This window comes from Gavialis gangeticus, unplaced genomic scaffold, assembly GCF_001723915.1.
Source record: "Gavialis gangeticus isolate Ggan-Ray unplaced genomic scaffold, GavGan_comp1, whole genome shotgun sequence".
Taxonomy (NCBI): domain Eukaryota; kingdom Metazoa; phylum Chordata; order Crocodylia; family Gavialidae; genus Gavialis; species Gavialis gangeticus.
In genome coordinates this window covers 23,283,401-23,296,077 of record NW_017729011.1, presented here as the reverse complement: position 1 = coordinate 23,296,077, position 12,677 = coordinate 23,283,401, and the positions used below count along the sequence as shown (strand labels likewise).

The 12,677-nt window shown below is 49.2% G+C and overlaps 1 protein-coding gene across 7 annotated transcripts in view; it reads right to left on the bottom strand.

Moving 5' to 3' along the window:
- The window catches only part of DAB2IP (DAB2 interacting protein), a 299,614-nt gene that overhangs the window by 163,475 nt on the left and 123,462 nt on the right, over positions 1-12,677 (bottom strand). For 6 of the 7 annotated variants that reach the window (XM_019510851.1, XM_019510848.1, XM_019510849.1 and 3 more), the window contains exon 3: positions 9,886-10,004. In XM_019510851.1, coding sequence (XP_019366396.1) covers positions 9,886-10,004 — 119 coding nt within the window. Of the gene's footprint in view, positions 1-9,885; positions 10,005-10,135; positions 10,223-12,677 lie in introns of those variants that run through there. The other variant, XM_019510855.1, reaches the window with a different exon arrangement.

The following is a 12,677-nucleotide window of genomic DNA, read 5'->3' as shown; positions in this document are numbered from 1 at the left end:
CACAGTGCTCACAAATTCTGCAGAGACTGCCGATTGAAATGACTGGGTAAACCAAGGCAAAATCTGACGCATAAAGCCACACGGCCCCTCCTATCAGGTAGGCAGCTCATTTCAAAGAGGCAGACATCAGCAAAGCGACCCGCTTGCCTAAGGCTACACAGAGCCAGCGGCAGTGCAAGGGGTCGAACCTGAGGTTTGGGATGCTCAAGGCCCGTTGGCCGTCCCCAGGGCTCATCCTAACTGCTGCATTATCCCATTACGCACGGCACCTGTTTAGCACAATGCCAGCTTGCCTACTGCCATCAGTAAAATAATGATCTGATTATGCATGCACTGCGTATACAAATGCTCCCAGGCACGGTCGAACCTTTGCCTGGCAAATGTAATTCTCGAGACGTCCAGATGCAATCCGGCAACAAGAAGTTACACAAACAAGGGCAAAAGCCCAGCTCCCCCCAGCCGGTTTCCTTTTCTTTCCAAAGATACTGTCTTTATGCACCACTGTTTAGACATGAGATCATTCGAGAGGAGCTGGCAGCACATGGCTCGGCTGTACGTGCGTGGCGCAGGGAAGGAAGCAGTGCAAAAGAAGCCTCCTCCTGCTGGTCGTGTACCACACCGGAAATAATCCCTCATCATTAAGCTGATGCAGCGTGTAAGCAGCAGTTGGAGTTGCCTGTCAGAAACTGGTGTAAACAACGCTCACCCCTTTTCCAGGACAAGCGGCGGGTTTGCAAACAGGCTCCAAAACGGCCGACCGCTCTGTTCTTCAGCCGGGTAGAAAGACAACAGGAAGAGACAGCACTAGACAGGTCTAGCCGAATGCCCAAGGGACTGCCCGCCTCAACCTCCCGTGGAGAAACCGCAGGGCTGGGCAGGTTGGAAGTGCTCCGTCTTCCCGCCTGTCATTCGAAAGACTCTGGTTTTCAGACAGGACCGTGCTGGGTGAAGTGCGAGGAGCAGCATAACCGTGGAGGTATGAACGATGAGGGATGATGCATGTTTCTGGGCCCCGGGTAGAAATGCTTTTTGTTTAAAACCCAAATAAAGATACCAATTAACGGAGAAATACAAGACCGACAAAAGCCTTTTGCAAGAGCGATGGTGCAGGGAAGCTACGTTACTCCACCGCTGCAGCTCCGGGGGAATCATTTATGAAGTCCTCCTCTTCTGTAATTTTCACCTTTATTAACATAAATAATAATGCCCCTGACTGCCCGTGTGGGTGGGTAAAATAATTCAAAGCAAATTTGTTTATTTCCAGAGTCGAGATTAATAAGCCCAAACCAAGCAACAAAAAACGAAGCCAGCCACTGCTATGCTCTGGTTTGTACCAAAAGCAAATTAATTTTATAGAGGACTTCAAGGAAAACATCAGCGGCACTGGCAACTGCCTGCTTCGGACTCTTAGCTCAAGGGATGAGGACAAAGTGAATGATGGACATGGGCTTAACCTCTTTTAACCCTCCAGGTTAGGCTTGATGTACGGTAAGAGCAGACGGTTGCCAGTTGGTGGCTGAATAAAGACCTGGCAGTAGCAGTTCAAGTCCAGTGCGCTACAGGTCTGGTCAACATTTCTAAAGATGTAAAAGGAAAGGAAAGTCAACACGTGGATTGACCAGATACCTCACTGCAGGAACAAGGCACGCCGCTGGACTTACTTAGCAAATGTTCATCCAAGGCGAGCCATCTGCAGCTGCAATACAATGCTTTGATTACAAATGTGCAAAAGTTAGAGTATAGAATTAACTTTCCCTTATTCAGTGGGTTCGGAGAAACGTAGCTTCACGCTACGCTAATTCGGTGCCCTCGGTATGAAAACTCCCCATTATGATGTCTCATCAAATTACAGCCAACAATACAAGGGTATCATCTATATCCTCGCACAACTCTATATTTTGTAATTAAGCAGGACACTGAAACAATGGCCTTGCTTACGGAGAGAAGGTCAGGGATGCAAACCATATTTTTTCAAGCTAATTGTAAGATGCGTGAAGCCAATTATCACAGTCGCACTGCATATGGCGAAGTGGGAAGGGTTTTCATCATTTTGCTAGATGCCTCCCAGTCAAGTCAAAGTGTCAGCAGAGCACCCCATGGGGTCACGGAGCACCGCTTTGTTTGGGCTGCTAGGAAATTGGAAAGGAGACAAATGGCAGAAGGGGAGGTTGGGAGAATAATTCCCCCTATCCCCTCCACTTATTTGTTTTTCTTCCTTCCCTGGGATGATCTAGCTCAGCTTGAAAAATGGGCTACAGAGAAACCCAGCCTTTTACTCAAATGCACCGGATGTAAACTCCCCGTCGGAGCAGGAAGTCAACCCGAGTGAGGAATGGAAAGGAAGCGCCCACCTACTTGCGTGTGACTGTCAAACGGGCTTCCCTCGGACACCCATCACTGGCGTACGCCCGTGCGCCCGCGCACACCTACACACCTAGGCAGTGCCACCTTAACAAGGGGAAGACGCACAACCCACCATTGCCTTGGGAGATCTGGTAGAGCACCTTGTTGCTCCTAGCCGGTCTCGGCTTCTCTCGAGGTTATTAGCTGGCATTAGCAGAGGGTGGTGCTGTACTGCCCGAGGGGAGTCATGCAAAAACCGTGTCCCTACGAGGAGTGACAAGAGCACCAATCTGTGCCCTTCCAAGCTCATTCCCGCCGGCACTTGGTTCCTTTAGTCAAAAAAAATTAAAGGCGCACAATGCTGATACCAGGCTGATCTCCGCTCCCCGGCACCCTGACAACAAACGCTCCCAACGTCGTTGCTCGTGAAGAATGAAGCTGCTAATTCCACATGCAGCACTCCCTCAATGAATCTCCAACCAGGAAACTTAACTTAAGCAAGGGGTGCCCCCGTCATCCATCATTAACCACAGCATCAAATCGATTCCAAAGGGGAATAAATGCCAATGTCGACATGGGAGAAACCTAGGCTGCTGGTGCAGGAGAAGTTTAGTGCATCTTACACAGCTGACGATTTGTATTTCTTCCTTACAAAGGACTGCCTTTGTTTCTGATTCAGGGCTCCTCGAAATCAAGCTGCAAACAACTCCTTCCTATTAAGAACAACGCTGCTTTTTCAGTACTTGAGGACCCACGTTCTGTGTTTACTTAATAGCACGAGAACCAAACACGAGCAACGTGACGTGTTCGGCGGAGAAGAGACAGCGTCCCCTCCTGTACTTCTGTAAAGCTCTTCCCTTGTTCATTTTGCTCTAGCCTTCCAACATAACCATTAATTAGAGACCAGTAATTAACTTTCTGGTTCGAGAAATATTTTGCAAAGGAATCACATTAAAAGGCTGATTTGCATATTCCAAGACAAGTTTCCCTTGAAATAAATGCAGGTAGGATAGGAGGCCAGCAATCTTGTGATTGTCCTTGAATCTCCGCCACATTATTGTTCGCTGATTGGAGGGTGGGAGCTGACACTATCTAGTGCATGATAAACAGGCCCTATTATCTGCCAAACCCTCCTTGTTCCTTACTGTCCTAAAAAATTATATTTTGCATTTCAAACCCTTGCTGTCGATAGGGCTAAATGCTTTCCACGTAGGGCCCCACCACGTTTGACAGCCTCAACAACGCCTGCTGGAAGTAGGCTTGTCATCATGAAAACCATGGGCCCGTTTGCAGGGCTTAGTCCACTCTTTACTGGGCTCCCTGCTTTTATAACTGTACCTGCCTGAAAAACCTCACCGGCTAATGCTATTGAAGGTGGTAGCAAAGAGAGAGAGTGCACTAATCGCACTTCCTAGCATGGATCTGAAAGCCATTCATGCATTCTGGGGTCTGCCGGTGGCCTAGTTTTGCCTTGTGAATCATCCTCCTTTGCACAGGAAATAAAATGAATTTCTGAGACTTTGCAGTGCCAGGGCAGAGGCCACCACATTCCCATCAAGCCCAACTAATTTCACCTTGACTTATAATATTCTGGAAGAATAAACACACAAGAACTTGATCTAAAACGATCTCTATTATAAGCTTAGCTTACTAACCCGGTGCAGATTTTTAAAAGGATATACATCATACGTTGCAGAATCAAAAGGAGCCTTTCGAGTGTTTGAAAACCCACAAAACTGACCTCTCTAGCATAGGACTAGGAATTAGACTTGTCATAGTTCACGGGTTGTACAGACTTCCCTCTCTGGGGGTAGCAAATAAAAAGCTTTAATACAGAAAATAAATTAGGGGGGAGAATAACACTAGTGCAAGTCTTTGGTGCTATTAATTCATCACCGTATCCCTTCCAAGACTGAGGCTCATTTAACAATCGGCCATATGCTCCGACTTTCATGTTGCCAAGAGAAAGCATAAATGGAGTGTTATCTCCTGGAATTATGCAGAGAAACTTGCAAAATAATCACAGACCTTAGTAATTTAGAGCATCTCAGTTTTAAATGAGTTCCAGGCACACACAGAATAGTATCTTCAGGAAAGATCAATATAGTAATTACACAGTTTAGAGTTTATCCCAGAATAACAAGAGCCAGAAAAAATGAAGCTAAAAAATTAAAAAAGAAAGAAACTGTGTATCACCAGGCCAGTAAAATCTGAGAGTATTCATGCAACGAAGACTAAACTGCCCTAGCGCCCGCCTGTTTCTAGCTTCCAGTGAGGTAAATATAAATCTAAGCTGCAGATAGGAAATATGGGCTGAGAAGTCAAGGGACTTGGTCCTATGTGGAGTTTCAGCTGCAGCTACCGCTTAAATCACCATGATCCGTGTATGTAAAAAGAAAAACTATCCCCAGCCAAAAGTCCCAGCTCCAGTGATGAAACCCTTACAGGCATGCCCCCCAAAGCCCATGAACCCTCCCGGGACCCCATTTGGAATAAAACCACATCTACGAGTTAGTCTTTTATGGGGATTTACTACCTCTGAAGTTTGTTCTTCCTTTTTAAAATGCGACTCCCCTTGCTGAAATAAAAGTCTAGCGTGGGCTTATAATTTAGGCCACCATTAAAAGAAATTCGGCCCGTTTCACCTCTGGGGAGCCACTTTGAATTCACCCTAACCTGGGAAAGCCGGAACGGTATCATTACCGGACAGCCCTCTGGTTGTTTAAACGGCAGGCGCCGGGCAGGTCTTATCGTAGGTCCCAAGAACTAGGCGGCTGCACAGAAATGAGCTACCCCAGCTGCCTTGCTAGCTCACGTGCGAAGCTGGGACAAGTCATGAAGACCTCGTCCCCCTCGGGATGGCTTCTTCAGCTTAGGGCGGTGCAAAACTCACGGTACTTCTGCCTACGCTGTGTCTGTACTAACCACAGAAAACCTCCCTCAGCTTTGCTGACGATGCGGCGTCTTTGCCAGCACTAGGACAGGGTGATCTTTTAAAATATCCTTCTTTATGGTGACGAGACCCTGCTCTGTGATCTTTGTGACAACAACCACGTTTCCAAAAACCCTTCAGTGGCCAAATGGGGGACTTGCATAGACCCTCATCAGGAGACACGACAGTTCGTTCTGCTCAGGATGAAAGCTGTAGGCAAGTCGCACACCAACAGATGGTTAATTATTTCCATTTTTATTGCAATTCAGCTCAAAGACAGACCAAGCATGCCTGCCCTGATGTGAGCAAGCTCGGCTGCCTTGCCAGTTAGCGGAAGGCACTGTTTGTCCTCAATTTCTTGATGACCATACCAGTAAATCCAGCTTCCCACCACCATGGCCCACCCTCCACTAAACGACCACCCAGCAGCTGTGGACTATCATTTGCTCCTGAAGTCGGAGACTGTCAAGCCAGTCCTGCGAGGTAAAGCTCTGTCTTCAGGATGCTGGCAATAGTCATTACACCAAACAAAGGAAAACACAGATCGCTTTCCCCTCTACAACGAAGGCCCGTTTCACGATAAAACTCAAGGGGACTTTTGACATGGATTTCAGAGGAAGCAGGATCAATCCCTTTGCTTATAAACTTCAGTTTTAAAAATCCTACACAAACTCTTCTCCCAGTCCCTTGCAGAACATGCTTTTAAAAGGTCAACGTTGGAAAAGTCATCAGAAATATTTTAGGACCAGTCATTAACGACCACAGCAAACTAACCCCCTGGGTCTTCCAGCTCCGCCCTCCCAAATCTGTCCTCGACGGTGTCCTTCGTCACATACTTTGCTGTAGAAACGTGGGTCCAATTAAGGACAGCCATGTGCCAAATGCTTGATTTGTGGCTGGATCTGGAGAGGCCACTATGAAGATGAACACTCGGCACTCCACGATAAAACTTTGTCAGCCACGGTAATAAATCAAGAGGCAGGAAACCTTGTTAACAAACAGCTGCTTTAACTGAATGAACCCTCCTTTAGCTCTAATGAGCAATTTGACTAGCCAACAAATTGACAGGAGAGCTCTTTCCACAGACTTCATTTAGCCCTCGCATTTTTACAAACCGATTGTGCCAGCCTAATGTTCAGATCAGGTCAGATCCTGCCACGCTGGCTCACGATCGGTAGCGCTACCATACGCTATCAGTCGTCCCACTGAGATCAACAGGGTCTCTCGCAGAACAAGCTATGGAGGGTGAATAAAAATGGCAAAATCTGGCCCGTTAGGCAAAGCTCTTACCTGACCGGACATCCCCTCAGCACACCTTTTCCAGACCTACACAACAGGAGGCGGGAGCTGCTTCTCGCCGCTTCCCCGCCAATGCAAAATCCAGCAGGGCGAGGAACGCAGGAAGCCTTTGCTACAAATCAATGCCTTGTCTGCCTAGCTCAGGTACGCTTTTCTTACCCCGGCCTTTGGATTTGCCAGATATTCTACCGCTGGCCGGGATTTTACTCAGATATACTTCCTTGCGCTTCTTCCATTGCTTCAAACACAGTCACAGCAGGGTCTAAATTCACAAATAAATGCCTGGCAATAGCAATGTGGACAGGAAATGGAAATGGAAGTGGAAGCAGAAGCAGAAATGGCAACCTTGGTATATGCCACGTAAGCCCCGGGCAACGAAGGAGCACACGTTTCCAAACTGTCAGCCGTCTCAAAGCGGTGCCCACGCAGCTCTCTTTGACCAAGAGGAAGTCTGAAAAAGCCAGGCTGCTGATGTCAAATTAACGAGACAACTCTGCCCCAGCACCAGTGAACCCCCCGCCAACATGTCCTGTGTTCAGAAATGGGGTCTGGTTTGGCTTTTTAATTCTGTAATAAATCTCACACTCTCCCCCTATTCCAGTAATTCACCCCTTGCTGCTTTTACACTTGCATCATTTATACAAGTTTGCCCCCGTGCACTATTCCAGATCCTCCTCAGTAAAAAAAGACATATGGTAGATCTGTTTAGATCTCCCTGCATTCACGGTATATGCGTATCGTGCACGAATCGTTTCCTAGCTGGCTATCGGTATATGCGTAGGCGCACACTTTATCTATTCATCCACACACGCTGCGTGCAGCTGGATAGGCAGGATATGCGAGAATTAAAGGAGAAAAGGAGCAAAGAGGCATAACTCCCAGCACAGGTCCCGACACAGAAAAGCAAAGTAAGAAAATCTTTCACAATCTACTATCCCAAACATTGCAGCCGCACAGATTGCAAGCGTATGCATCTCACTGCTCCTTTTTGTCAGGGCACCTCTTCACTGTATGAAGTCTGGGAAGTCCTGACACCCACAAACGGTGCACAGTTACTGCAAATACACAACAGAAATCGGGGAGCAGCCGCCTGGATGCAAGGTGCAGTCAACAATCACAAGATGCTCCTCTGAAGGATGTCTTGCATTTCACAAAACCCAAGGAGGAAGCGTGGTCTGAAATGCGTACATCCCAAACCCCACCTACTGCATTTTTTGGAGACACGGGGGTGTTCAGGAGGGTGAACCGTCACAACGAAACCCTTGGGGTGTGGCTGAAGGGCTTGGCAGATATCGCCATGTGCTTTCTTTCACCTCTGCAAGAGCCAGTGCCCTACGTGAAATGTTATTTGCTTAAATTGTTCATCTGACCCTGCTCTCAAAGCGATCAAAATAAAGCTATCATCTAATGGACCCTGACGGACCAGGGCAGACACGTGGGAGAGCACAAAGGCTAAGAAGTGCCACCTGCACTAAGAGAAGGCTTTAGTTTTCGGTTCCTCAGCTCGCACGCACACAAATCCCCGGGGTGGTGCTCACGGCTAGCGAATATCACCTTTAATCTCCCCTGCCCATTCTGATCTGCTCCCAAAGCCTCCAACAGCCACTCGGCGACCCTGCGACTACCAGGGCTGTGGTGGGTCTGGGTCAAACCGAGAGCAGACTAATGTCCGGGGAGCCCTGGCACTTTTGCCCTGCAAGAGAGACTTATCCACAAAAGGGAAAGGGCATGCAAGTTGTGAGGCTTAAATTGAGGTGACATCTTGGAGGCTCTAGCCTGTTCTGCCAAGCTGCCAGAAACAGCCGATTCCCATATAGAAACAAGCCTGCCAGCTCGATTTTCGAGGTATAGAGAAAGCAGCATCACGTCTGCCAGCTCTCCTGCTCAGAGCAGCAGCCGCTCTCCAGGCACATCCCCTGATGCCTCAGCGATCCCTGCCTGGCTCCACGCACAACACGCTGCCCTACTTAGAGCCTGTGCAAAATCCCAGCCGAGGCAGCGAAGCCGCGCCGCCTCTGAAATACTGCTCTGCGCTGCCCAGCACAAGCCTTTCACTTTCACAATGCAGAGGGGAAATACCAGCCCCGCCACAGACAGGTCCAGGCGGACGGCTGGCATCCGGGGGCTTCAAAACATGATGGCACCCTCCACCCCCCGCCCCCCAAACACACACGAAACCCAACGGGAAAGTTGCCACTAGCTTTTAAACCCGAAACGCCTCCACGGCGGCTTCCAAAGCGACGCCTGGGCCACGGTGAAGCCGCGACAGCACATTTCCAGCCGCTCGTCTACATCCTGCTCTGCGCCTGGTCTTTGCTGTTTTTCACGCCTGGCGCTTTCTTGGCACTTTATTACTATTGTTTCACTCCCCGTAGAGATTCGCACTGAAGCCGAAAGGTCCCTCTTTCGCAAGCAAACATTTGGTTCGTCTCTGCGGCTGCTAACGGAGTCAGACTGGCCCGGCTCTGACCTCAGTCTGCGAGTGCCAGCTTACAAATAAGTTGAGCTAGACAATATGCGTCACTGTGTGCGGGGGAACGAGGGAGAGAAACGCTCCCGCATATACACTTACATAGCAGATAAAGGGCCATCTTGCTTTCTAACCTCGCCGAGCTCCGGATGAAGTGCAGATCAGAAACGGAGCTCGCCCTTCTCGTTCTGCTGGCCATCTGCCTCCCCGCTAGCCAGCCCGGGCCAAACGCTCACTCTCCGATCTATCCGCATGGTCCCTGCAACACGTCCTCTCCCAACTGAAAGATCCTGTCATATCTCAGCCGGAAAAAAACCAGCCCAGCCACATACTGAGAATTTAGCCCAGTGAATCGAAGGGGGTCCAGGGCCGGGAAAGGGAAGAGGATTTATGGAGAATACAGTTGATACTGTTAAATATTATTGTTCACCGAGTGTGTGACCCAGTAATGCTTAATGTAGCACAGTCTGCAAGCACCTCCCTCTCTTCCTCATCCACATCACTAGGCTTCAGCAGCTGCATCTACGTCCTATTTACATGCCGGTGCCTGGGTTTAGGATTTATTAAAAAAACCCCACCAAACAACAAAAAACATCGAGTCGATGGGCTCCTGACCACATGCTATTTGGCTTGAAAAGGGGGGAGGGATTTGCACAGCGCGCACTTCAGCAAATTAAAATTCCTCCTTCCTGAGATGAAGCAAACCAACCTCGACTGCATATTTGGCCCTTGCTCCGAACGCAATGTGTGCAGCACATTAGCTAGCCCAGGAAAAGCAATGCCCTTATTCTCTCCCATTCGCATGCAACGCGCACGTCCGCGCACAGAAGCGTCCTCTTACCTTTCATTGTCCACACTCCTGAAGCCAGGTAAAATGTGCCGGAAGCTGCTGTTCCTATCAAGCTTGGGCTGGCTCTTTGTCCTTTTGATGGAGCCTTTAAGCCGGCGGCTGAGGAACCCCTGTGGGGTGAGACAAGAATACTAAATTATAACAAAAAAAAAAAAAAAAAAAAAAAAAAAAAAAATAAAAAAAAAAAAAAAAAAAAAAAACAAATAAAAAAAAAGGGGGGGAGAGAGCACGAGCCCTGAACCTGCTGCTTCACACCCAAGCGCGGCTCAGCAAATTGTTCTCTCCAGCTCCCTTCATCTGCAGCGGCTGCAAGCGTCGCTCATTGTTGTCAGCCCCGGCTCCGCGGACTCCATCCAACATCTGCTCCCACCGCTCGCGGAGGCCAGGGAGCTACGTCGACGCGAGACTCCCCTAAGCCTCCGTTACCTTGGCAACCATCAGCTCACATAAAAATACTGTCTGAGAGACAAGACGAGCGCGCTGCAACTCCTGGCGAGATGCAAAGCTAGGACTCGGGGTCCTGTCCGGCTCTACCTGGCACCGCTGCCCGGACTGCCTGCCAGGCTCAAGCGCGGACTCACGCCGGGGACCGGGACGAAGAGACGGATGAGCACGGACTCACCTGCTTGCAAAGCCCCCAGCCAGGTCGGGGACTTCCACGGAGCTACGTGAAAAGGGGTCTGTGCAAAAAATCCTCCCCCCGTTCCTGCAGCCTGGAAACGTGCAGTTCCCGAGCAGGTCACCCGGGAGGAGAGAGCAGCCCGATGCTGGACAGACGGATGGACGCTGGGCAGCCTCCCCGTCCCACCTCCACCTGAAGCTGTGGTTCCCGCAGTGCTTTAGAGCAAAGCTAGCCTTCCACATCTTCATAGCAGGGCTGCTAATGGATTTTTTTGCTTACTGTTCAGAGTTAATGTCCTACATAATCTGAACATCACGTTTAATCTCTCAGCTAAGTAAGGCCATAAAAAAAAAAAAAAACAACACAGCCATGGTGCCCAGCACTTACGTGAGGATGGGCTACGGGGTCCAGGCAGGGTGGCCTGGGAAAGCAATGCAGCATTTTAGAAAGGACCAAAAATGCAAGGATAGGAGCCCAGGCAGTCAGAGGGGAGGCTGAGTCCCTCGGGAGACCAACAGCTTGGCAAGCTCTTGCTCTAGCGGAGACCGAGCCTGTCTCAGTCTGAGCCCAGACCCCCCGGGGGCTTCCCTCGTGCACCGAGGGGGGGCAGCCTGCTTGGCCCACACAGGCACTCTCACGTGCACGAGGAAAAAGGAGCAAAAACCCCATCACCCTTTCACGCAGGTAACTGCGCCAGGCCCCTAATCCGTCCCAGCCCTGAGCCTACAAGCTGTTCTAGTCCATCCTTGGATCTGCGCTGCCGTCTCCTCGGGGGGCTCCTACATGCAACCCTAGGCCTCCCCGCCCCTGGGGAAGTTGCTGGCAAGAAGGACGACACGCCACTTAGCCACACACAACCCGTCATTTTGTCCAGTTTCAGAGAGACACCCACACCCCGTCCACGGGGCAGATCAGATCTCGCCGCGGTCGCATCACGTGCAAGCTCCTAGCCCCAAAGGGACTCCCTACTTCGCAAGTGTCAAGAAACCCAGAGACACAGAGAGCCAAAAGTGTCTCTGACTTGCCCCACAACCAAGGAAGAGCAACATCGTACTCATGAGCCAAATGATGTTTTCAGATGCAGCGGCCTGACTGAAAGGAAATGATGCTGGAGCCCTTTCACCTTACACAAATTGCTGCTCAAGACCACCGAGGCCTTTCCACAAAACCCTTTGGATTGTGAGAAAAGCCACGGCAGCATTTCCTTGATGGAACTGGGAAGCAGCAGGAAGCCCCCCCAGAAAGGAATGGGAGCAGTAAACCTGGGATCTGCTTTTTCATGAAGTCTCACCTGATTTTATGTTCCTTCCATTGCCTACAGGCTTTCTTGAGCCCCTACCACTCTCCCCTGACTTGCTAATATTACTCTTCATTGTCTTGTCCTTCCAGCATGCAGGCAAGGGCATTACACCTAACGGGTGAGATTCACCCATGTATGGAGTCAAGAGAATTTGGTCTGTGCGGCGGTTTCACCTTGTCCGCTCGCTGCCTTCCTCGCACTACTGTGGGGAAGAGGAGGAATCATTTTGCCACGTCATATAATCTTCCTGGCATCGTTATTCCTTTTGCTCTTCCCTTGGAGGAAAGATGCAGCAATGCTCTCTTGATTACGACACCGAATCGGACCAAGTCTCTATTAAATCCAGTAGCCTGTGACTGGCAACGGGCAATACCTGATGTTTAAGCCAAAGGAAAAAATGCAACTGGCCAATTGTGTATTCTTCCCCAACTCCGATGGCAATCAGCTTTTTCCTGGATGCAAGAGACTGGCTTGTTTTTATCTCTGCCAGACTAGCTAGAAATATATGTCATAACATTATCCAGACAATTTTTAAAATCCAGTGACAGCTTTTAACTCTGGACAGGGAATGGAGAGGGAGGAAAACGTGTATTTTCTGTAACAAATGATCATGGCTTTCTCCCACTATCTTAACGTTTCACATCTTGACAATTGTGAGATGAGTCGAGCAGGACTTGGAAATTAGAATTTAAGATTGCAATAAGACATTACACCCCTTCTGTTTCCCATTGTTTTTTACATTTATTGCCACCAGAAGGAGTTCACACTGTGCCATTTTCAGTTTTCATTGCCAGCTTCATTGGGAGAATGAGATGTCAGAGATTTTAATGCTGGTAAATTATCACATCATAACAGCACTTT